At 55.7% G+C, this 25,820-nt stretch overlaps 1 protein-coding gene across 12 annotated transcripts in view; it reads right to left on the bottom strand.

The window, feature by feature from the left end:
• The window catches only part of TSNARE1 (t-SNARE domain containing 1), a 99,563-nt gene that overhangs the window by 62,070 nt on the left and 11,673 nt on the right, over positions 1-25,820 (bottom strand). For 8 of the 12 annotated variants that reach the window (XR_001889753.1, XR_001889754.1, XR_001889755.1 and 5 more), the window contains exons 1-6: positions 25,144-25,235; positions 24,898-25,024; positions 16,734-16,883; positions 15,016-15,534; positions 1,123-1,200; positions 212-281 (exon numbers count right to left, since the gene is read on the bottom strand). Coding sequence is in view for 9 of the 12 variants with exons in the window: in XM_017895143.1 (XP_017750632.1) it covers positions 212-281; positions 1,123-1,200; positions 15,016-15,534; positions 16,734-16,883; positions 24,898-24,985 (905 nt within the window). In the remaining 3 variants the exon portion in view is untranslated. Of the gene's footprint in view, positions 1-211; positions 282-1,122; positions 1,201-15,015; positions 15,535-16,733; positions 16,884-18,103; positions 18,297-19,101; positions 19,119-24,897; positions 25,025-25,143; positions 25,236-25,820 lie in introns of those variants that run through there. The other 4 variants (XM_017895144.1, XM_017895146.1, XM_017895142.1 and 1 more) reach the window with 4 other exon arrangements.

The following is a 25,820-nucleotide window of genomic DNA, read 5'->3' on the forward strand; positions in this document are numbered from 1 at the left end:
GCACCTGCAGGCTGAGAACCCAGTCTCAGGTTCACAGCACTGACTAGGCTTATCTGTAGGTGTGTGTGCATATATGTGCACACGTGTGTCCAGGCAGCTGTGGGCAGGCAGCTGTGTGGACAAAGCCTGTGTGCACAGGACTACACTCCGGCCCCTGCCCCACAACGTGCACCACGCCCAGGCATGGAGATGCCGTGGCCCACACACTCACAGGCTGTCCCGAAGCTCCTGCGTGTCACTCGGTGTCCCTAAGGACTGCAGGCTCCGCTCCAAGGAGGTCACTGCCCGAGAGAAGAGGGACAGGGTGAGGGCAGAAGGAGCTTCCCTGGCCCTGCTACTCCACATGGGTGGCCCACTACAGCCCGGGCAGGGTGAGCAGAGCCCAAGGACCAGTGCCTGAGCCAGGGCAGACCACCTAAGTGGCCTGGAGACCAGGGCACACACTGACCTCAGCATAAGGTCACACCAGCCAGGACCCCTCCCCAGCTGGTCTGCGACAGGCGCTCAGGCCCACGACAGGCACTCAGGCCCACATGCAACTCAGGGGCTCTGAGCAACTGCCTCCACCAGTCTTGTCCTGGCTCTGGGGACAGCTTCTCTCCACCCTGCTCCCCTCACCTGGCCATCTGACACGTGGCTCTCCTTCCTGCTCTCAAAGATCTAAATGCAACAGCTTCGCTGGGAACTCTGCTCACCACACTGAAGAGATGGGAGAGTCACAGACCCAGCCCAGAGTTACACAAGTTATGTGTATCAACAGGGCCTTCTGAGAGGCTAAGGTGTCCCTAAGGACTGAAGGCTCTGCTCACTCCTGCAGTGACTTCTGGTCTGAGAGGCCCTGGGATGCTCCTTCCTCCACTGGGCTCCATCCAGATCACACAAAAGGTGTCGCGAAGGAGCAGCGTGGGGTCAGGGAGAGGAGCCAGCAGCGGGCAGGAGCAGCCAGCGGAAGCGGCACCCAGCCCTGACCCAGCCCTCACTCCTTCCCACCCAAGAAACCCGGACTGCACCACAAGACAGCCTGAGGGGGGACGCCATGCACCAGCACCCTCGACTCCAACGTCGTGTCGGGGTCCAGGGCACCTGGATGGAGGGGCAGGCCCGGGCCAGACGCAGACTCACCACTGGAGTTGATTCGGAAGACGTTGGCCGACGTCTCCTGGAACAGCTCCTGGAGGTCACGCGGATCGACCTGGGTGGCTGGGAGAAGACAGGGAGGAGGAGAAAACACAGGCTGAGGGTGAAGCCTGCGGGCCCAGCTCTGCTAACCACTCTGGGCAGTCCCCAGGGGCAGGGACCTGAGAGGCGGCAGAGTGGCCCTGAACCCCTCTCACTGCCTTTGCGGCTTGGCTACCTTGGGGTCAGGGCTGGACACCCATGCCTGCCTTCGAAGTACCCACAAGCTGGAAGGAAGGAGAGAGGAAGGCAGGGGGTGGTCCCTCCGAAAGGCTGCACCCTGAGCTCCCGTACACCGTAGCAGCTGGTGTGTGTGCCTGGCAGCTACGAGCACCTGCTCGTGTAGGCTCAGAGCAGCATCACTAAGAGTCAAAGCACAGCCCCGCTGATGAAGCAACAGACACGAGGTCCAGCTCTGCACCGGCAGCTCAGCATCGGAGACAGAAACACTGGTTTCCACACAATGCAGGTGAGCCCTGAGCGCAGCACGCATGGAGATGAAAGCCAGCAGGAAAAGGCCACATGCTGCATGGTTCCACACATCTACCACGCCAGAACAAACCAATCCTCAGACAGAGCCAGGGCAGGGTCAGTGAGAGGGAGGAATGGGCATGACTGCTAATGGGTACGGGGGTCTTTTTGGGGGTGATGAAAACGTTTTAGAATTAGAAAGTGGTGATTATAGAATGCTGAATATTCTAACAGACACTGAACTGTACGCTTTAAGATGGTTAAGATGGTGAATTCTGAGTGGCTGGGTTTTATCTCAGCTTTTAAAAACCTACAGAACATTATGAGGACAGCAAGTCTTCATGAGGACATGGTGGATGGAACACTCGCCCACTACATGGTGAGGATAAACGGCATGGCCACCACGGAAAGGGTCTGCACACTGCAAACACTCGCCCTCTGCCCACCCCCCGGGCAGCATCTTGGGCATTTACACAGGGGGCAGAGCGTACATCGAAGCACATCAAAACACTCGTGGCCTGCCCACCCTCCGGCCAGCGGCCCTGGGGTTACACATCCAGAGAAGCTCCCGAAGAGCACTCCCAGCTCCCAGCAGCTTGACTGCCACCAGCCCCCACCCGAAGAGAGGGTTGGTGTCCAGGAGACACCAGGGAAGGGACAGCCACATGGGCCTGCGTGCAAGGAAACTCCAGGCACGCAACATGGTGAATCTCAGAAACACTGCTCAGACGACAGCACAAACGGGTCGCAGGACGACCAAGGCAATCCCCGGGGCCTCTGGGCCAGGCTGGGGAACTGGGGCAGGGCCGGAGGGACCCTCCTGGGGAGGGCCTGCCCTGTGCCTGGACAGAGCTGTGGGTTACACACTTCTGTCACAAACTGTCACAATGCCCAGGATGGTACATTTAGGAGCTGTGCAGTTCACTGTACGTAAATGAAAGAAAAGTGAACAGCAAGTAAACCAGCGTTCGGAAGGAAGCGCGCTGAGGGCCACGTTCACTCTGAAACGCATGCAGGTGGAGGCACTAAAGGCGTGACTAAACCAGGTAGAGACTCCAGGCTGGCATCCAGGTGGCAGCTATATGGGTGTCTGTGCAGTTCTTTCAACTTTCTCTGCAAGTTTACAATTTTCCATATTAAAATTTAGCAATAAAAGAACGTGGTTTGAGGTCTACAAACAGGTGTGAGGGCTAGAAGACACTAGGGGTGCTACGGGGACCCTCCCAACACTAACCCTGTGTGGGCTGGCCTCAGGTGGGACACAGCACCCCTGGCTGGACATCTGGGTTTCCACCAGGACAGGGCCCAAGCCCGGTTCTGCTCGGGGTCACTGAGCCGCCTGGCCAGGGCAGGGCTGATCCTGGCACTCCATCTGGGAGTGCGGAGGTCTGTCCACGGATGCTCTGTGCACTTCTGGCTCCCGGGCAAGTCCTGGCCCTGCACACTTTCCATCCGGCTACCTCCACCCTGCTCCAGCCCCAGGCCTCCGGGTCCAGCAGCCGCACTCAGGGCAAGGCCTGGAGAAAGGAGGAACTGCCAGGCGGCCTCCAGGAGGGCGAGGCCTGAGGAACGGCCCCCCATCACCCAGCACCCACCACCCCTTAATGTCACCATGGCCCAGCCTAGCAAGGTCAAGCCAGGGCCTCAGTTGCATTCGTGGAACAACGAAAGTGATGATGAATTAAATCAAGTTTAGCCTAAAGGTGCCTCCTTACATATTTTCAGTGTGGCCTACAGGTTGATTTGCACATCTTGAATGATAACAACAGGCAGTGTAAACGGACCGTGCCCTACACTTGTGCCAGTCACCGAATTTTGGCCAAACGTAGCCAACTGTTGGAACCATGTTCAAATAAGGCAAACACCAAGCTATAACCGATCTGTTTCCATGCCTCACTTCCATTTTCTGTATGTCACTTTCTTTTTCTGTCCAAAATCTTTTACCCCGTGGCTGTGCTGGAGTCTCTCAGCATACTCTGGCTCGGGAGGCTGCCCAATTCATGAATTGTTCATTGCTCAACTAAACTCCTTTAAATTTAGTTCGGCTCAAGTTTTTCTTTTACCATGGAACAAGCTCTGGCAGGAGGAGCACAAGAACCCATCCTAGGGCCCAGGATCACCCTCCCCATTCACAGATGGGCAGGTGACCTGCTCAAGGTCACAGGCCAGTAAGGGGCACACACAGGGAGGGGAGCAGCAGGGGGGAGGGGACACAAAACAAGCAAAAAGAATTGCCAGAAATAATGACCAAAAGTACCCAAATTTTATGAAACTATAAACTCGGAGATTCAAGAATTTCACCAATCCACAAGCTGAACAAATACATATTTTTTAAATCCAAGGTACATTATAGGCAAACTGCAGAAAACCAGTGATAAAGAAACCTGAAAAGTGGCCCAGAGAAAAAACTGCACATTTCATGAAGAAGACAAAACATAAGAAAGATTTGACCCTTTCATCAGAAACTGTGGAAGCCGAAAGACAATGGAAGGATGTCTTCAAAGTGCTGGGAGGAAAAACTTGCAACTAGAATTCTACCCCCACTGGAAACAGATTTCTAACACGGGGCAGATTTTGACAAGCAAAAGCGAAAAGGATCAGTTCCAACAGATGTGAAGTACAGGAAACGTTAGAAGTAGCTAGTTAGGGTGAAAGTAGCAGCAAGAAATCTGGATCTCCATGAAGAATTAAAGAACCCCAGAATGGTAAATAGAAAAAAGATACTTTCATTTATTTAAAACACTACTGATTGTGAAAGCAAAATCCACACCTATGCGCCGGGGTCATCATCTGTCGGAAACGACGCATGGTCCCGAATGTACCGAAGCCACATGAACAAGGCGGGGTCATCATGTGTCGGAAACGACGCATGGTCCCAAATGTACCGAAGCCACATGAACGAGGTGGGGTCATGTGTCGGAAACGACATGTGGTCCCGAATGTACCAAAGCCACATGAACGAGGTGGGGTCATCATGTGTCGGAAACGACACGTGGTCCCAAATGTACCGAAGCCACGTGAACGAGGCAGGGCCATCATGTGTCAGAAACGACACGTGGTCCTGAATGTATTGAAACCACATCAACAAGGTGGCCTGGGACACAGAAGTGCATTCCCGTGCGGCTGATCCACCACACGGGACATGATACAGTGCTATCTGAAGGCGAGCTGCGGAAAGTTAAAGATCTATGTTGTAAACTCTAAAGCACCCACTAAAAAAAGAAACAAACAGGAATCGCTCATAAGCCCACAGTGGAGATAACATGGAATGCTAAATAGCACTCAATTCTACTCCAAAAAAAAAAGGAAGGAAGAGAAAGAAAAGAAAAAGGGGGGAAAAAAGGAAATGTAGAAAGCAAACATCGAGACAGTAGAGTTAAAGCCAAACATGAAGGCCCTACACTAATGATGCATGAGCCGAACACGGCTCATCCACTCCAATAACCATCAACACCTTGCAGCAATTTAAATGTAGATTTTAATTAATTAGAATTAAATAAAACGGTAAACTCAGTTGCTTCCTGCACTAGCCACATTTCAGGAGCCCAGGAGCCCCATGTGGCAAATGGCTGCCACACGAAAGAATGCCGATTACAGGGCCTTTTCATCATTACTGAAAATCCTACTGGACAGAGGCACTGCTTTAACCATTCCGACCAAAAGGCAGAGATTCTCCGATGAGAGTAAAAGCAAGATTCTGGCAAGGCGTGGTGGCTCATGCCTGTAATCCCAACACTTTCGAGGCTAAGATAGGAAGATCACTTGAGCCTAGAAGTTCAAGATCAGCCTGAACCACACAGTGAGATCTCTTTCTACAAAAAGAATAAAAATTGGCCAGCTGTGGTGGTGCACACCTGCAGTCTCAGCTACTTGAAATGCTGAGGTGGGAGGACTGCTGGAACCTGGGAGCTCAAGGCTGCAGTGAGCCTTGATTATGCCACTACATTTTAGCATGGAAACAGGGCAAGAGACCCTGTCTCAAAGAAAAAAAAAAAAAAAAAAAAAGGCAAGATCTTGCTATACAGTGTATACAAGAAGCCTACTTCATATATGAAATCAGATGAAATTGTAAGTAAAAATTAGAAAAATACATCATGTAAACAGTAATCACAAGAAAGCTGGAATGGCTACGCTAATGTCAGAGTAGAATTCAGAACCACAAATATAATAGAAATAAAAGAAGGATACTTTAAAAACAAACGGTCAACTGACTAAGATAAAACAATTCTAAGTATGTATGCACCTAGTATCACAGCTTGAAAATACATGAAGCAAAAACTGATAGAACTGGAAAGAAACACACAAATCCACAATCACAGGCAGCGCGGTCAGCAGAGCAAGCAGACAGAAGAGCACAGAGGCCACAGGAACTCCAGCACCACCATCAACCACCCTAACCCATACAACAGAGGAATACACATTCCTGCCAAACGCACGTGGAACATTCACTAAGACAGACTCTATTTTAGGCCACAAAGCAAGTCTTGACACAGTTATAATTGCTGAAATCATATAAAATACATTCTCTGAAGAGAGCAGAACAAGAAATCAGTAACAGAAAGGTATCTGTGAATGAACATAATCATCTGAAATTAAACAACACACTTCTAAATCATCACGTGTAACAGAAGAAATCAGAGAGAAGTTAGAAAATAACTGAATGAAATAAAAACACAAGATATTAAAATGTGTATCTGTAAAGCAATGCATAGAGGAAAGTGTATAGCAATAAATACTTATAAAAAAAAAGAAAGATCTCAAGTCAATAATCTGACAAAAGCATCAACTCAAAGTAAGCAAGAGAAAGAAATAATAAAGGTGAGCAGAAACCAATTCAATCAACATCAAATCAATAGAGAAAACTAAAGATACAAAAATCTGGATCTTTCAAATGATTAATAAAATCAATCGATTTACATGTGAATAATACTGAGATGATAAAATTATTCAGACTAATCAAGAACAAAAGATTGAATATAAATCAGCAACATTAGAAATGAAGGAGATATCACTATAGATCCTACAGACATCGAAAGGATATTAAGGGAATATTATAGGTACCTTACTGCTAATTAATTTCTCAACTTAGAGGATGAGTTCCTTGAAAAATACAAAACAATCAAAGCTCACTTCAGAAGAAATAGACAGCATGGAGAGAACTGCAGCATTAAAGGAAGTGAATTTGTAGCTGAAAATGTTCCCACAACAAAAACTCCAAGCTCAGACAGCATCACTGGCGAATTCTATCCCATATTCGCAGGAAGAGTAAGACCAATTCTACACAAATTCTTTCAGAAGACAGTAGAGGAGGAACTCTTCCCAGCTCACTGCAGGATGTATTTTATAGTGATAGAAATCAAGACAGTGTGGTATTAGCATGAGCAGAGACATACAGATCCACTGCTGTGGTATTAGCATGAGCAGAGACATATAGATCCAGCTCTCCCCTGCTGCTCGGGGGAATTAAAACAGCACAGCCACCTTGGAAAACAGCTTGGGTATATCTTTAAAAGTCACACCAGCCCTACAGTCAGCAATTCAACTTGTACGTAATAATCCCCCCATAACACAATACAAACATTTGTCCATGCAAAGATCCTACAGAAATGCTCACAGCCCCTTTCCACTTTACAGTCAAAAGCTGGAGAACACGAAAGCATCCACCGACAGGTGGAAACACAGGTTGTGGTACGTCCAAAGGCATGCCTGCTGCCCAGCAATAAAGAGGGGTGCGCGACCCATTCACGCGGCACACACTGGGCTGAGAAAGGCAGAAGAGTACATGTTACCTGGCTCCGCAACTGTGAGGCAGAGATACCTGAGCTTTGAGGGCAAAGCAAGCCACGGGGAGTGGGGTGGGGTAGCGGCTGGGGCTGGACTAGGGCTGGGCTGGGCTGAGCTGGGGCTAGGGGCTGAGGTTGGGGGTGGGGGTGGGGATAGGGCTGAGGCTGGGCAGGGGCTGAGGCTGGGCAGGGGCTGGGGGTGAGGCTGAGGGCTGGGGCTGGAGCTGAGGCTGAGGCTGAGGCTGGGAATGGGGGCTGCGGCTGGGGCTGGGGCTGGGGCTGGGGCTGGGGTTGGGGCTGGAACTGGGCCTGGGGCTGGGACTAGGCTAGAGGCTGGGGCTGGGGCTAGGGCTAGGGCTGGACTGGAGCTGGGGCTGGGCTGGAGCCGGGGCTGGTTGACCAGAAAGGGGCAGAGGGAACCCTCTGAGGTCACAGGAATGTTCTTTACCTCCCTGGGGTGGGAGTCAGGTGGGTGTGTTTTGTCCAAACTTGCAGTGAACTGTGCCTTTAAATGGACATGTCCCATTGTGTGTGAATTAAACTTTGAAGAAGTCATGTCCAGGTTCCAAATGGGGGTAAGACAGAAGCGCACAGCCAGAGCACCCTTCCTCCGCCTCCACCTCCACCCAGCACCTTCCCAGTCTGACCTCCCCAGCCTGGCCAGGTAACCTAGCTTTGACCATCACCCTCCTGGCCAGAGGTCAAGCCTGGCATTCAGGGCCTGCCAGACAAGCTTCCACCCTCTGCACCTCACACCCAGGCTAGGGAGCTTTCCTCGGCACGCAGGCTGGGCTGCCCACTTTGAGCTCTGCATTTCTAGGCCAGGACTCAACGCAACCGTGCTTTCTGGAAATGCCTGTTGAGTCACAGCGTAACCTCAAGACTGAGGGAGCCGCGGGGAGTGCCGTCCTGTCACCAGGCAGGCTGTGGGGCCTCCCCCAAGCATTGCCTCTGCTACTGCTGGGGATCCACGGTCACAAGGCAGGGGCTGCCTCATCCCACACCACCACTGTGCTCCTGTGACACCGTGGCCCTGCCAACCACAGCACAGGCATCCTGCCACTTCCAGCCTCCACTGGGCCAGCTCGTCACTACAGGCAGGATGTCACATCCCAGTCTCAGGAAGCGCCCATTCCGACACATCCCAAGGCTGCCGCTGAAGCACAGGTTTGTCGGGTCTGGGAGCCCTCAGAGGGATGGCCACCCAGCTGAAGACCCTGGCTTCACAGACCGTTAGTAACAATCCCGTGACTCTGGCCAGGGACCTAAGGGAGGTCCAGAGAGGGCCCCCCTCATTCCTGTCCCCAACACCCCAACAGTCCTATCCCCAACACCCATTCCCAAGAGAAGCAGGAAAAATTTATTTCCCAGATTCCATCTTCACACTATCTGAGCAACTTCAATAACACTCCATAAAACACGACAAAATGTCAGCAGCGCTTATCAGGACCTCTCTGCCGTCCCCATCCCCACCCTCCAGCTCTGCTGTGAACAGGGATAAGGGGACACCCTAAAACCGCCAAAAGAAGGCAGGCACGCTCCCCGCCAGGGCTGCGTCCCCCACATCTCACTGCAGGCCCCACTTACCTGCCCACTGCAGACGAAGGCCTCTGATGAACACCTGGCCGTGATGGGGGATCACAAGGGTCTGGGTCCCCAGCTGCTCTTCACTGAACCAGGTCCCAAGGCAATGCAGCCCCAGCAGGAGGGGGTCCCCAGGGCAGGAGCTTGAGGAGGGCACCCACACAGCCATTCTACAGTCAGCACCGAGACCCTCTGGACAGCCAACACCCACCCCGAGCCTGCTTGGCTGCCTGGACCACTGGGCAAGTTAATGGGCTGCCAGGCTCTGCTGCCACCTGGCATGGCACTGGCCAGGCAGTTCCCCAGTTGCCAGAGGGGGATGAGCTGCAGGATGAGGACCCGGCTCAGGTTCAGGCAGGAAAAAGCCCAATCAGGACAGTGTGCAGCCTGACTTGGCTTGAGATGAGCTGGGTGCCCCACATGCAACACTAACCCCGTCCCACGGCTGCAGACGGGGGCATGGTGTATGCCCGAGTCCACATGCAATGGCCCCAGGGAAGAGAAGAACAGCCCGGGGCCGGCCCTCCATCTACCCTCTAGGAGCCACCATACACTGACCCTGCGGTGAGATGCCTTGGCCCTGCTACCCTGCATGTGAGCTGCTGCCAGATTCTGCGAGCGCGGCCTGGGCGGGGCACAAGCGGCCAGCCCACCTCTACCCTGGGAGCACCCTTCTTGCCCGCTCATTTGAGATGGACAGACGTGAGGAGAGAAGTAGTAGGGGACAGCAGTCTGAAGCCCTGGGAGGCCATCCCCGCTCTGGGCCTCTGCACATCCACGATGGCACTTCAAAATCCACAGAGCACCACTGGGGTCCTCAAGGAGAACGGAGTACCCCAAAACCTTAGTGTGTGACTGAGGAGGCTGATGATCGCTTCCCCAGCTGGTCCTGGGCCAGCCCAGGCCGAGAGAGAGAATCAGATGTGGCTCAAACCAAAGTCACCATTGACTAGACCTGGCAGCTATGTGATGTGTGACGGCTCTAGTTACACTGGCCCAGGTGACCACGGAGATGGGTCCCTGCAGGCCAGGGAGAATCACTTGTCCGTGGACCGATACCGTGGATGAGGCGAGGGAAGCCGGGGTGGGGGGAAGCAGCAGTGTGGGCCAGGGCGCCACAGCCGGGAGGGGCAGCTCAAAGTGACCAGAGCAAATGCTGTTTGGCTCCCGCAGGGTGCTGAGAAACCGGAGTCAAGCACTGGCAAGGTCCACCCCGGGGAGCCAGGGTCACCTCTGAGGGCCTCGTGGAGAGGACGTGTCTAAACCCCAGTTGCCAATGCCGGCAAAGCTGACAGCCAGGCTTTGTGCCAGCAGGCCATGAGGCAGCCGGGGAAGCACAGGGCGGCTCCTGCCCACCTGGACAACCACTCCCGAGGGAGGTCTGCGGGAAAGGTAGGTGGCAGATGGGCACGTCAAAGGCAAGGCTCACTCCCCACACCTGCTGAGTCTGGGCCCTCACCAGCCGAGAGCAGCGGCCCTGCCCCGCAGCGCCCTCCTCCGTGACCAGTCCTCCTCTGGACAGCTGTGCCGAGGGTGTCTCTAACACAAACGGCAACAGTCCTGCACCATGCAGGCAACTCCGCAGAGGACTGAGAGGGCTAGAGGCGCTTCCCAACAGGGGCTGATGATGCAGCTGGAGAGCTGGGGAGTCAACCAGCTCATTCTGGGGCAGGGTGGGGCAAGACTGGCCAGTACAGGGCTCGGTTTGTGGCCAGGGTCGGGGCCTCATGCTCCAGGAAGGCAGATGGCATCAGGAAGGAGGCATCCATGAAGGCTGGGGCGCAGTGGTGGTGCTCAGGCCTTGGAAGATGGAGGCAGGCGAGCACCAGTCCAGAAGGAACACAGGGCCACATAAGAGAAGGGAGGTTTGCCGGGACCTCCTGTGCACCAGCCCTGGCCGAGGCATGTCCTGTATTTCCTCGTGATGGCGGGAGCCCTACTTTGTAGAGGAGGAAGGGGAGGCTCCAAGGATGACAGAGCAGACAGAGGCACACGGGGCTCCACTCACAGGAAACGTCCAGAACAGGCAGAGCCACAGGCAGACCGCAGACTAGAGCTGCCAGGGCTTGGGGAGCTGAGGGTGGGGTGACTGCCTAGGGCTGGGGCTCCCTTTTGGGAGACGGAAACGCTCTGAAATTGAGACGGTGGCGGTGGCTGCGCAGCACTGGGAATGAACTAGCATCACCAAGTTGAAGACTTTGTTCAAGTGTGAAGGGTGAGATGACAAACTTTGATACATGACTACTATGTCAATAAAGAAAGAAAATAGTAAGGCTCTGGCACTCACCAAAGACGCCAGAGCTGGGAAAGGCAGGGCCGGGCAGGTTTGTTCGAGCTCAGTCCCAAGGGAGCCATCCCCTCTTGACCTCAGCCTTCCCACGACTGTCAGGATCTGCAAGGACCTCTCTAGCCCTTTGCCTCAGACCGCAGTGCTGCACGACCCAGCCCACACGCAGGCAGGGCCTGCAGGCTGCCGGACTTCACAACCCACAGATGACACCACGTGCCTAGACACCTCCCTGGGCCCAGAGGAGAAGCCACAACCCGGCATGGGGCTGGTGTCAGAGAAGGAGCAGTGTGTGCTGGCTTCTGCTGGCTTTTAAACTTTTAATACACTTTAGGGACCCTGTTTCAAAATCAAAGATGAGGTATGCTATTAGAGAAATGCCCTTCAGAGCCCACCTGGGTCAGAGAAGAAGGCCTCACAAAACACTCTCATGCTCCCCTAGACCCCTCCCTGCCCCCCCCACGCCTCCCATCCGTCCACACGCGGCTCCACCCTCTCAGGTGCAGAGCCCGACATGGGGAGGGAGTTCAAGCGGCACAGTGGGGACTGACGGAGGACAAGAACATTGAGAGTGCCCTCAAGTGCCCCTCCCCAGCCTCCCTGCACCCACCCCCCGAGGCCGGGCCAAGCAGTCTTCCTCAGGGTAACAATCCAGGCCCACATCTCCTGCCAAGGCAAGGGCAAAGGGACTCCTGTTCACAGGAAATAAAGGCTCGTCCTTGATGAGCATGGAGAGGAGTAAAGCACAGGCAGTGGTGGGGAGGCCACTTGGGGCTGCAGGCACATCCCAGGAGGGCCCTGGCAGGCTAGCAGGCATGCCAACATGGGGCCCGGGGCCTGACTCCACCCTCCAACCCGAAGCAGAGCATGTGCCTGGGGCACATCCAGAGGCCTTGGACATAGGCTGGGACAGCAGAAGGTAGAAGAGGATATGAAGCCATCCCACCACCTCCCCCCAGGACCACCTCCTCTTCTTCCACACCAGCAAGGTCACCCCGTCGGTGTCACTGTCCATCAGCCATTCACTGCCCGGCAGGCTGCAATAAGCCCTCCTGCGGCCCAGGCCTTTTGCAGAGGACCACGGGCTGTGCCTCCAACTTTGCCACCTCCTCCATCATCCCATTAATTACCCAGTGCCCAGCACAGCCACCGGCTCACTCAGCACCCCAGCCCTGGCAGCACCAGGAAACCCACCCGATCCCTGTGAGGCGGGCAGGAGGCCTTCTTCACGTAAAAGCCAGAGACAAGCAGCCCACAGCCCACGACAGCAGTGCTCTGTGTCACCCCAGTCCCAGACCCTGCTGGCCGCCCACAATACAGGCTGACCCCACTGCGGGGCGACTGAGCCACTGCAGCAGCTGCCAGAGACAGGAGCACCTGTCCTCGGACACAGAGCAAAGGGGAGGCCCTGGGGCCAGCTATCCCACTGACAGCCAGAGAGGGGCTCCCCACAGCCCCAACTGTGCCAAGAGGAAGGGCTGTCCCGTAAAGACTCTCCTCAAGCTGAAACAGTCAAGCTCGAGCAAGCTCCTGCAGCAAGGCTGGCTGACTCGGTGCCGGGACTGCCACTGCCTACTACCTCATCCTGGGGCTGGGTAGGAGGTTGCAGCACCAGAGATGCCTGCTGAGGTCTGCCTGTCCAGGTGGGGCTGGGAGCACTTGCTCAGATCTCTTCCAGACACTGTCAGCTCCACACTCGCTCGGGTGTGCGGGCAGATCCCGGTCACTGTCTTGAGGAGAACCTTGGCTGCAGCCCCGTGCTCTCGGGACCCATCCAGTCTCAGGGCAGGGCCTATCCATAACCAGGCAGCTTCCACAGCAGGATGGAGGCCTCATGACCCACAGCTGGAATCCAGTGTGGGAACCAGGCTGCTGCCCTCCTCTTCCAGCTCTCCTGCAGCACGGCCTCATGCAACAGTCAAGAGGCCTGAGCACATGCCGTGCCTACGCCCAGCACCTGTCCCAGCACCTGTCTAGGCAACTGTCCGAGCATCTGTCCCAGTACCTGTCTGGGCCCACCACAGGAGCTGAGCACGCCGTGTCTATGCCCAGCACTTGTCCCAGTACCTGCCCGGGCCCACCACAGCAGGAGCTCAGACATCACACCTATGCCCAGCACCTGTCCCAGCACCTGTCTGGGCAACTGTCCGGGCATCTGTCCCAGCACCCATCCGCGCCCACCACAGGAGCTCAGCACGCCGTGCCTACGCCCAGCACCTGTCCCAGCACCTGTCCAGGCCCACAAGAGCTCAGCACACCGTGTCTACGCCCAGCACCCGTCCGGGCCCACCACAGGAGCTCAGCACACTGTGCCTACACCCAGAGCACCTGTCCAGCACCCTGCCTGGGCCCCAAGTCACAGGAGCTCAGCACCCACCGTGCCTACGCCCAGAACTGTCCCGTAGACCTGCTGGCCCACCACCAGCAGGAGGCTCAGGACGCCCACCACCTACACCTAGCACCCATCCCAGTACCTGTCCAGGCAAACTGTCCGGGCATCTGTCCCAGCACCTGTCCAGGCCCACCATAGGGCAGAGCTCAGACACCCTGCCTACGCCTAGCACCTGATCAAAACAGGGCCCACCACAGCATTTGAAGCTCAGACACCCTGCCTATGTCTAGCACCTACTCCGGCCCCCACAGCAGGACTCAGCACGCCCTGCCTACGCCCAGGCACCTGGTCCCCCAGCACCTGGGTCCGGGGCCCACCACAGCAGGAGCTCAGACGACGCCCTGCCTACACCCAGCACCTGTCCAGCACGCTGTCCGGGCCCCCCACAGCAGGAGCTCTACGCTCTGCCTATGCCCAGCACTGTCTGGGCCCACGGATCCAGAAACAGGAGCTGAGACCCCGGGCCCACCGCTCGACCTCTGTGGAACCTCCCTCACGCGCATCAGACACCAACAGGAGCCAATGCTCTCCCTGGGGAAAAGGGACTCTGCCGGAGCTCCTCGGCCTCCGGGTCCACAGAAGGCCGCTACTAGCTCTGAGGCAGGACAGGTTACTCAACCTGCTCACCCCTGACACTCCATGAGGGCGGCATATTCCGTAAGAAGGTCTCTTCTGGGCTGTTAAAAACAGGTAACAGTAGCAACATGTTCAAACCAGGCGCTGAAACCCAGGTCAGAAAACCCAGTTTAGTAAGTTGCAGCTAGCTTTTTCTCTCCTGAGTTAGCACAGAGCACAGCAGAGAACACGGGCACGCGTGGCTGTGGGGAGCCGTCAGCACAGCTTAGAAACCCCTGATTCTCAGCGTGTGTGTCTACCCCAGGCAGCAACAGCAAATGCCTTCTCACCACGGGGCCATGGTGCCAGCATGTGACTGGGGGACCATGCACAGAAGAACTCGTGTTCCTGCCTGATCTGCGATGCCTCGCTGCCACTCTAGGATGGGGTGAGGGGGAGGAGACCACAGTCAACCACCCAAGCAGGCGAGACAAATTTACTAAATGCTCCTTTATACGTTAATGTATATCAAGTGGAATGCACAGATGGGTGGGTGGATGATGAGTGAAGAGTGCATGGGAAAGGGCATGACATGAACAAGAAAAACACTCTCTGATCGAGGGACGAGTGGGACGGGCGAGGGCGGGGAAGGGAGGAGAGAGGAAGGCGCTGTGGAGGAAGATGCAGGGTGACATGGCCAAGATGGGCCCCACCTTCCTGCTGGACAGAGTGGTGCCCTAGCGAGGTGAGCTGGGCAAGGAACTCACCTCTGGGCGGCTCCAGACCGAAGCCCTCAGAGGGCAGGGCCTGGCAAGAGAAGGTCTTGGCCACCACCTGCTCCACAGGCGTGAGGGCCAGGGCCTGGGGCCTGCCGGAACCGGGGCTGGGGCCATGGGCCACCTTCCGGAGGTCACCCAGCTTGCGCCGCACGACAGCTCGCAGGTCCCGCCACTTGTGCTTCAGGTCCACGACGTCACGGCGGCAGTAGCCCAGCGCGTTCACAGCCTGCAGGATGCGGCTCCACACGCGGTACCTGCGAGTGGGCTCGGCTTTCAGCAGCCCCGTGCCGAACAGCAGCTGGTGGTGCTTGCTCACCTTGGACACCAACACCTCGGTCTCCTGCGGGCAGAAGTTGGGCTTCCTCTTCTTGGCCCGGGTAGCGCTGGGCCCCGCCATCCGGCCATGGGGCCCAGCAGCCAAGTCCTTCCTCAGGCCAGTAGTGGGTGATGTGGTGGGTGATGAGGTGGGCTCCGGCATCCGGTTGCCTTCAAGGGCAACCCCAGGCCCTGGAAAGGCACCAAAAGGTGGACGTTTAAGGCCCTGGGCCTGTGGAGGCAGCAGCTCCAGCAGCAGCTCCCTAGGGCACCTCCTCTTTGGTTGCTGCTTCGGGACATGGCTGCCTGGTCCTGACCACCACCCCTCCCTGCTGGGTGTCCAGAGACCTGGGCCCACGATCCCCTAGCCCTGACACTGCCTCACCGGGTGCCGTCAGCAAGCACGTAGCTTCTGGGTCACAGTGCCCCATCTCCAAGACAGCACACCACTAGCCCTGCCTGCCCCTGCAGGCACCACAGGCGTGCGGGAGCCAGGCAGGCTAGGTTGCAGCCCTGGACCCTCTCCTGCCCTCAGGCCAGGGCTGGGCTGCTCCTGGGGTCAGCCCTCACTTGGGGACAGCCTTCCAGCTGACATTTTGGAAGGCTGCCTACCTGCCCACAGCACAACTAAGAGCCCCTGAGCACTGGCCTCAGCTTCCCCTCCCGCACTTGGGCCGAGGCTGGTGGGGATGTGGTGGCCTGGTTGGCAGCCTCACCCCCCTGCCATCCTTTGCCTCCACAGCCCTCCACCCTGCAAGGGAACAGGGCTGCGCTGGCAACAGTGGCAAGTCTCTGCGTCTTTGCTCACATACGAGCTTTTTCACTAACCCGACCAGCTTCCTGAAGTCAGGGGCAGTGCCCGACACCACAGGTTCCCTGGTGCGGCATGTCTGAGCCCCCAGGGAAGAGCACTCAAGTGCAGGCCTCTCACCAGGGGCCTGACATCCCAAAAGCACCTGGAGGGGGCCTCTCCACCAGGAGGGAAGATCACCAGGATACCCGCAGAGGTCACCGCACCTGTTCTTCGCCAAACCACACCAAGCACCCTGCCACCCCTCGCCAGCCCACTGCACAAGGACAGTCGGGCTTGGGGGTGAGAAGCCACGTGAGCAGGTCCAAAGCCCCCAGCGGGAGCACCCCTGCTCAGTCCTGACCCTACAGGGCTGGCCAGCTCTGGCCATCAGCAACTTCCATCCTGTGGCCTGTCTGGGCTGGCTGCACCCTTGGCCCTACTCAGGGGAAGCCTGGTGGGGGGCAGGGAACACAAGCCCCTCACCTCCTGGCCCCAGCCTCCTCCCTGCAGCTCCTGCCTGCTGACCCCGCCCTCCTCCGCACCTGCATCTCCAAGCCGCCTTCCCAGGACCCCCAGACCCAGCGTCTGAGTGAAGTACCTCGCTTCCTGGCCCTTGGGACAATAGGTGTGCCCGCCGGCCCCAAATCACCTTCCCCGTCCTTCCCCACACAGGGGTTCTGCAGCTTGCTCTCTGGCGACGGGCAGGGGAAATGGCGGATTCCATACTCGGTCCAACATCTAATGCACTCTATGGACAGCAAGGGACAGTCACGATTACTCTCAGCTCAGGGCGCTCCTGGCAGTGCCAGGCGCCCACTCACCGACAGCAGACGCCCAGGACCCAAGATGCTCCACTCAGGGCTCCTCCTCCAGGAAGCCCTCCCTGCCTGCTATATCCTCTGGATCATCCCCCTTCTGCTGAATGCCAGCAAGGAGTTCAGAACTTTAGGTGTTCCGGATTTTTCTCTGAACCAGTTCTGAAATGTGACTGCAAACTAGCATACAACCCCCAGGGCCTGCAGGGGTAGCCACAGATTAAGCCCTGGACAGCTATTACCAGTCAGCAACAAAGTACAAAATGGGAAGTGCGGCTCCAGCATCGTTTAAGGCGATTCGAAATTGCTGCGACCTCCGCACTCAGAATCATTCTACTGCATTTTATAAAAGTGTCATTCCGTAGCGTATGGGAGATGAAAAGCAAAGCCACACTGCTGTCCCCACTTGGCTTTGCGGAGGCAGAGACACGTGCTCCACCTCTCCCGGCTCCCAGCCCCCACACGTGTTTGGGCCCTACACAGAACGCATCATAATTTTCTCTAATTCTTTCCATTGTTCACAAAACATTTCAGGACACATTTCACTGAAATTCATTGATCCTCAGATGCACCTCATAGAAGCATTTTAACATCTCCGGAACCACAATGTGCCTTTCGATCCACGGCACCCCAGAGTCAAAGACACGCATGTGCGCCAGTCTGAGTGAGGCCTCCGAAGCGGGACCCCACGTGCCTGTCTGCAATCTGTTCTTCCCGGGACATGTCCCAGTAGGTAACAAGGATGCTGCTGGCTCAGAAGCGCTTTCTGGCCACGTCCGTGGCCTCCAGGGCCAGGTCGGCACAATGGATCCCAGGGCTGCATCCCTGAGCCAAGTGCCTGAAGCAGCAGCTCTTGGAAAAGGCCCTTCATGCAACCCTCAGAGAAGTGACACTAGGGGCCGCCTGGTGCACTCCCACTCGGGGTCCCTCTAGGGGGACCCTGTAGCCCAACGTGAGGGGAGGGAAGGACTTCCCCAAAGCCTCTCACCAGACCCCCGGGAGGTAGGAGAGGTCCCAAAGGCCACCTGGTCCATTCTCCCGCCCCCAGACAGCGCTGCCCAAACTACACAGGCAGAGACACACCTATGGCCACACAGACTCAGGGAGCGGCCTCCAGTGCCCAGCTCCCTGCTCTGGACTGGGGCTCACTCACCCTCCAGCTCTGGGCCCTGGTGGGGGGAAGAGGGAGAAGCCTGCAGAAGGACAAGAGGGCAGCTGCCTGGCTCGTTTCAGGGCGGAGGTTTCCACAGGGCAAAGAAGTGCAGTCAAGTGGATCAGAGTCAGAAGGTGACAACCCTCTCGGGGGCCAGGGAGGGAGCAGCCACAGTCTGGAGACAGACGCCGCCCTAGGAAAACCAGGCACCCATGAGAGAGGCACTGGCCAAGGTCTGGAGGGGCCCCAAGTCACAGGCGCCTCTCAGTGTTTGATGAGATGAACCTCCAGCATGCCCGCCCCCGCCACCGCCAAAGAGAGCAGGGCCGGTCCCTCCAGCTCCCGGCAGGCCCCTCTCCCATGGCATCCACACCATCCTCTCTCTGCACAGAGACACACTCTCCAGGCCGGAAACCCCAGACAATGGCCTGCGAGGGGATCCAGGCACTTGGTAATTGAGCTCAGCCTCTGCTCAGAAAGGGGTCCCACAGGCCCCCAGAGAGACCACAGGCCCTGCTGTCACTCAAGAACACGCCATCACCTCACCACACTGAATCCACTTACCCCAAGTCCAGGTCCTACCCACTGCACCCACGTTATTCTACACTGCTCCCCACGCCCCTCAAGGTGCCAGTATGCTCTGCCCACCCGAGCCACATGAATCCAGACATGGCAGGGACAGGCCTGGGATATTTACTGTATGCTTTTGAATAGAATAATACCCACAAATTACAGAAAACATGTAAATGCCGACAGTTATAAATAAAAAAATAAAGATCACAGCATCCGGAGATAAACATGATGAACCCGGAGGTGGGCGGCTGTCTTCCACAAGCAAATACTGCGTGTCTGGCTTTGCTTCTTCCACGCACCACATTCACCACAAATCACAGCACGCACACAGGTCACTCGAGGGCCTTCGACAATGTGATGTTAATGCCCACATCGAATTCTATCCCAGCTGTAACACATTCGTTTCCCTAAAGCCAGGTACTTACAGGATTTCTGAGTCAGCACTCACACAGATCATACATGCTGAACACCTCTGCCTGTGTGTCTGTCTCCCAAGACAGAGTCCAAGAGGAAGTATGGCTGGGCTAAGAGAAGGAACACTCCTGGGTGTCCCGAAGCTGGCTGTTCCTGGCACCCCACACCCACCCTCCCCCACAACCCTGTGGCCCCCGCTTCCGCCCCAGGCTGCCCCAAGGGGGCTGCTCCCGGCACCCCACGCCCACCCTCCCAGCAGCCTCTGCTCCCGCCCCAGGTTGCCACAAGCTGGCTGCTCCCAGCACCCCACACCCACCCGCCCCGTGGCCCATGTTCCCACCCCAGGCTGCCAAGGGCATGTTGACATTTTCCTTTCCTGCCAGGTTACTGCGAGGCTGACCACTGCTGGTGCGACGAGGAGACAGCGACATTTCCCAGCTGTCCACGGACCTGGCCGGTTTGCAAGGAGCTCTGTGGAGCTTTCCTCTGTGTACTTGGGTTATGTATGGGTTGATAACTCACTAGCTGGCTTTCTGCTGCTTCTGTCCAGATGACGTGACGATGACGCGAGGGCCCTAAGGTGCTGCCCAGTTAGGGTGGCCGGACTTCGGCACACAGCAGGGACTGGGCACATGCAGCTGACCCTATACCCATGGGGACTTCGTCCAGGCCCCACCGGCCTGCCTGGAAGGCCTTGCCCAGCTCTGAGGGTCCTCGAAGGCCCCACCCACACAGAAGGCCAAGAGCTGAGGGGAGCAAAGGAGGCTGAGCCAGGCTTGCCCCCGCACCCCAGAAGCAGCCCCGGCCACGACAACTTTCAACAAACCCGGACGACACTGGTGCTTTTCTTTCAGATGTGTTTAAGCGGGTTTGAAATCACTTTAAAAAGACAACTGGAAAAAAGTACATTTGAAAATGATGAAGTAAACTTCTAAGTAATTCCTAAACAAAGAAATCATAATGGAAAGTTATTTAGAACTGAACAAAAATTTAAAATACTGTACATTTCAAAATGTGTGACATTCAACTAAAGCAGTTTCTTGGGAAATTTCTAATTTCAAATGCTTTTGTTAGAAACGAATAGTTACCATATTCATGATGAATGTGGTAAATATTCAATCTGGGAGTCAGAAAAATAAAACAGCATCAACTTAAAGAAAGGAGTGAAGTGATGAAACTATGAGCAGAAATCAATCACGATTTAAAACTCGCACGCACAGAAGGGGGAAGCCAGGAGCCACGTCTCTGCAGAGACCTGCACAACTGCGGGGTCTCTGTTGATACTGACTATAAAAGAAAACAGAGAAGGTACAAATACAGAATATCAGGAATGAGAAAGGGGACGTGGTTGAGGCTCTGAGGCTGTGAAAGCAGCAGCAGCCACCAACAGCTCTCAGCGGCCCTGCCTGAGCTTCACGGGTGTCGATGCATCCATCTGCATGACCCCCGGGCCGGAGGCCTCTTCTCGCCTCCCCTTCCCCACCCTGAGCTCACAAAGCTCATGAGCAGCAGGGTTGGCAGGGCTGAGACCAAGGCAGGCAGGGTGGGTACACAGGGCAGGGCAGACAGGGCAGGGACCAAGCAGGCAGGGCTGGCACGCTGTGACTGGCAGAGCTGGGACTGGGGCAGGCAGGGCGGGCAGGGCTGGGACCAGGGCAGGCAGGGGGGGCAGGGCTGGGACCAGGGCAGGCCAGCTTCTGCATCTGCATCTTAATCATTACATGAGGGTGCCCCAGTGTCACAATTGACAGCAAAAGGCTATTGTGTACAATTTAATTTCAGTAAGTTGAACATTTAGATAAAACAGTAGAATTTCCAGAAAAATGCAACTTAACAAAACTGACCCAAGAAGAAATAGAAAGCTTGAATAACGTTTTACAACTAGAGGAATTAACTGGCAGTCAGAAAATCTCTCCACAAAGGAAAACACTAGATCCGCACAGTTTAACAGCAAAATCCCAGAAACATTCAAGGAATACATAATCCTGTTCTTCCACAAACTCACCAAGAATAGAACCACCGTCTCCATTCAACTCTGCAGTAGAGGTTCCAGCCAGGAAAAGAAACACACAACAGGCGCAAGCACTGGAAAAGGAGCGAAAACGCTGTCATTATGCACAAACACCACCATCTACAGGGAAGGCTCAAAAGATTCCACAGACAAATCATTACAATAAAAAGGGTTTAGCGGGAGGCTGAGGCGGGAGAATGGCGTGAACCCGGGAGGCGGAGCTTGCAGTGAGCTGAGATCCGGCCACTGCACTCCAGCCCCGGCGACAGAGCCAGACTCCGTCTCAAAAAAAAAAAAAAAAAAAAGGGTTTAGCAACCTGGCTGGACACAAACCAGTACACAAAAATCAATGACACCACACAGGAAAAGTCTGGTTTCTTCCACAAACAAACTTGGAGGGAAATAAAGAGACAGAGGGAAGCCAGAGACAAAGACACACTCGGAGGAGGAGCACGGGCCAGTCGTAGCACGGGATCTCGGGAGGCTCCATGTTAAACAGCATCTCTGAAACAGACACTCCCAGAGGCCGTCGGCCACTTCAACTGCAGGTTGTGTACAGCGGCCAAACGAGCTGTCACGGTGGAAATCTGGTCACACATAAAAGGAGTCCTTCTCTTTGGGGACACGCTGAAATATTACCAGATGAGATGATCTGCTATCTGGGATTCACTCCAGAATGACACCGCACGTGGACAGCTTGGGGGCACGTGGACGGCCACACTGGCCACGAGCAGTGAGGGGAAGCTGAGGTACACCAGTGGCTGCGACATGTCTGTGCTTACTCTGATGTGTTTGAAAATTTCCACATTTAGAAAATTAAAACATAAAATATTCAAAAATTAAATAAAATGGACTCTGTTTCTTAGAAAAAGACAATTGCATGCACATACCAGCAAGAAGCATTTGGAAAATGTAATATTCGGAATGGTACCACTTACAACAGCAGGAAAAAAAAGTTTTTACTTCGTTGAAATGAATTTAAGAAAAGATATGTAAGATCTTTATAGAGAAAGTTATATGACTTCATTGAAAAACATTAAAGAAAACCCCATAAATACAAAGATGTGTGTCTGTTCACGGACTGGATGCCTCAGACCGATAAGAAGCCACGTCTCCCCACGCGGACACAGGGACGCCAGGCAAACCCAGTCAAAGCTCCAGGGTGCAACAGGTGATCCTAAACCTTACGGTCAACCTCAAACCACCAAACATACCCGAGACACTTCTGTAGAAAAATAAGAGGCGCAATTTTTTCTAAAAAGTATTGAGAATTACAGTAAAGCTATAGAAATTAAGGTGGATTTTGGCATATGAAAAGCAAACTTGACCAGAGAACCCAAATGAAAACTTTATCACAGAGCTGTCAGCAGGTCTGCAGAAGAAAGGCAATTCCACAGTCCACACAATTTGTTCTTCAAACAGAGAAAACACAACATCACAGTTTCCCCTCCACACTCATCCCACCTCACACCATAAACAAAAATCAAAGGCCAATTCAAGTCTTAAATATGAAAAACAGATTGTTCAATCTTCAGAGGGAAGTAAAAGACGGCAGCAATATCATCTCGTGATGGAAGTTACTGAACAGAAAAGTGCAAGTCCCAAAGGGAATGATGGATCAACGCAAGGCTGCCCTGGCTGAGAACTTCTGCTTCCCAGCAGGCCTCCCAGCGAGAAGCCGGCCGGGCCTGGGTGGGGCTGTGTAAACCCACCTGATGAGGCTTTCGTCTCCAGAGCACAGGAGGGAAGCCTGCAAACCCATAAGCACAAGGCAAACGCAAGAGAAAAGCAGACAAACAGTGCTCCCTGGCAGGAAGACCCACATGCCCGATAAACACGAAAAGGGGATCCATCCCATTCATTATCAGAGAAACATCCATTCCAACCAGAGAGGACAAGCCACACCCACCAGGTTGGCAAGACGTCGCTGTCCGACACCCCGGAGTACTGACAAGGACGTGGAGCAAAGAGGGCTCTGGGTGGGGCCTGCGTCGGCTCAGCTGCAGGTGGCCCAGCCCAGGAATGCCACCCCACCGTCTGCCAGCAGAGGCCCTGGCCATGGGCACAGGCTGTGAGGGAGGACACGGGAGCCAGCCTCAGCATCCCTGAGATGCGGAACACACACAGATGCCGCGGTGTGCTCACAGAACCCAACATGATGCAGCACGAAATCAAAGGGGCCGCAGCCACGCGAAATGTGGAGGCTCTCAGAACACAACGTGTAAAAGTAGCACAACCCGGAGCCCCACAAATCGTCTGAGCCCAGGGACGTTCAAAACCTGCACAGCTCAGCAACATACGGCTCAGGGATATGCACACAAATAAGCAAAACTGTGAAGAACCAGCTAGATGCAGCACATACACAGTTCAGGGCAAGGACGAAGGAGTGGGGAGGGTAAAGGAGCAGGGGCCTGGGGGTCAGGCTCACCACCTCCAAACCATTAGATCTGAACCCGTATCTACACCCCATGAACACGCGCACACACGCCCAGTCTTGTGTCTACTCAGCGTCCCTCGGAACACATTTTTAAACATAATATAGATCAAGCAGCTGACACCGTGCCCTGCCTAAGGCCCCACAGGCTCCCCTGGCCCATGGAAGGAACCTACATCCACACCGGCCTCCCAGGACACCCTCATTTAGGTCTCCCGGGGCTGCCTCCTCCAGGGTCCCCCTCTACTTTCCACTAAGCACCCCCTCCCCGAGGGCCCTCCTCAGCTCACACAGCCCACCCCTCTGGGCTGGCAGTCCCAGTCCCTGGGTCATTTCCTTCCTAGCACTCAAGAAAGAGGATCTCAGAACCATCCCAGTCAGAACACGGGCCCCCAAGGGCACAGGACTCACTTGTCACTCTGCCTCCTGCCCAACTCCTGGCACACAGCAGACGCTGGACCAATGGTCTGGGCGGGAAGGAGGAAAGGGAGGCAGAAGCGGGAGGAAACCAGGCCAGCCCAGCACTCCCAGTGGGCAGGAAGGATGACAGCATCCTAGAGCACCTGGCCTGCAAGGCACTAAGTGGTGATGGCAAGATGAGGAGGAGCACTTGGTGATGTCACCAATAGCCACGTGCACCCCGTCCTCCCTGCTGCCATCCTATCCCAGCGCACCCGTCCTCCCTGCTGCCATCCTATCCCAACGCACCCGTCCTCCCTGCTGCCATCCTATCCCAGCGCACCCATCCTCCCTGCTGCCATCCTATCCCAACGCACCCGTCCTCCCTGCTGCCATCCTAACCCAGCGCACCCCTGTCCTCCCTGCTGCCATCCTATCCCAACGCACCCGTCCTCCCTGCTGCCATCCTAACCCAGCGCACCCCTGTCTAAAATACGCTCTGAAATACCTAGAAATAAACCCCAGCTCTACCTTGCACCAGCTGCATGACCCTGGGGTGAGGTTTATGAGCCCCAGGGGCCTCAGCTTCCTCCTCTGTACAGAGTGCAAAGTGCCGCCTGCTCCACACCGTCATTAGGAAGGCCAGGTAGGATCCTGCATCCCCTCAGCCATTCTCCAAACACCCCGAGCACCACCCACCAGCAGCTTGGTTCTCCGAGCGCCAGCTCCATGCCCAGCATGAACTGGGACACTCAGGTCTGCCCACACTCAGGACAGCCACTCCTGATGCTTCCTTTCCAGGGGCCTGAATCGCCTGAGCTCAGCAGTCACACCCCATCTCAGGACACAGGCCACTTTCCTCAACAGAACAGAACTGGTGTATAGCCATCAGCATGACACAGTGGGGACCCTACCCACTGCCATCCCCTCCTCCCTGCCCCCACTGCCAGCTACTATCATTACCTAGGGGCTGATAGCCTTGTCTTGAAGGTCCCCCGAAAGGGCCACGGCTCCGCAGGCCACCTCCGCCAGCGATGGATCCGTCCGACATCTTCTTACAGATGGCAGGGCCAGCAGCCTCCACACTGAGCTGGAGGAAACAGGAAAACCAGGGGGAAGACGGGGAAGAGATGGGGATTAAAACTCCAATTCAGGGTGCACAGGGGCCTCCTGACCCTCCCCAGCCCCAGGACCCTGGCTCCACCGTACTCATTCCCTAGGCTGCTCCAGGCTTCTCACCAGCCCCCAAACAGCAACCCCATAGAGCCCCTTCAAGGTGCCTCTTGGTCCACAGGTCCCTGTAGGAACACAGAAACACAGCCTGAGGAAGGTGTGCCCCATGCCCTCCCAAAAGGGACCCCCAGCAAGGTGAGCCCTCTGGCCGGCTCTTAAAGACCAACCCCCACCACCAGCATCCCAGCTGGCTTCTGGGAGCACTGGGCCCCGGCAGGACCCCCGCCATGCAGGCAGGACCCCCGCCATGCAGGCAGGACCCCCGCCATGCAGGCAGGATCCCCGCCATGCAGGCAGGACAGCATCCACTGCATGTGAGTCAGGCCCAGGCCAGGCTGAGAACCCTGCGCTCACACAGCCCGCCAGCATCTCCAGCTCCGCTGTCCTGAGCCGCACTCCACGGTAGCGGGGCTGGGTCAGGCCCGGGGTGGCTCTGCCCTGGCTGAGTGCAACCTGTGCAGCTGGGCAAGAGCCACGGGGCCTCTCTGGGCCTCAGTTTCCTCATCTGTGAAGTAAGGGGAAGAAGAGGACCTGCGTCTTAGGGCTGTTGTGAGATGTAATCAGACACACATTACAGTTGGCGAACAGTAAGCACTAAACACGTAACTCACAGCGTTAGTGCCATCCTTGGGGCACCAGCTATCCCTGGCCTG

Source organism: Rhinopithecus bieti, unplaced genomic scaffold (genome assembly GCF_001698545.2).
Source record: "Rhinopithecus bieti isolate Rb0 unplaced genomic scaffold, ASM169854v2 scaffold_25940, whole genome shotgun sequence".
Taxonomy (NCBI): Eukaryota; Metazoa; Chordata; class Mammalia; order Primates; family Cercopithecidae; genus Rhinopithecus; species Rhinopithecus bieti.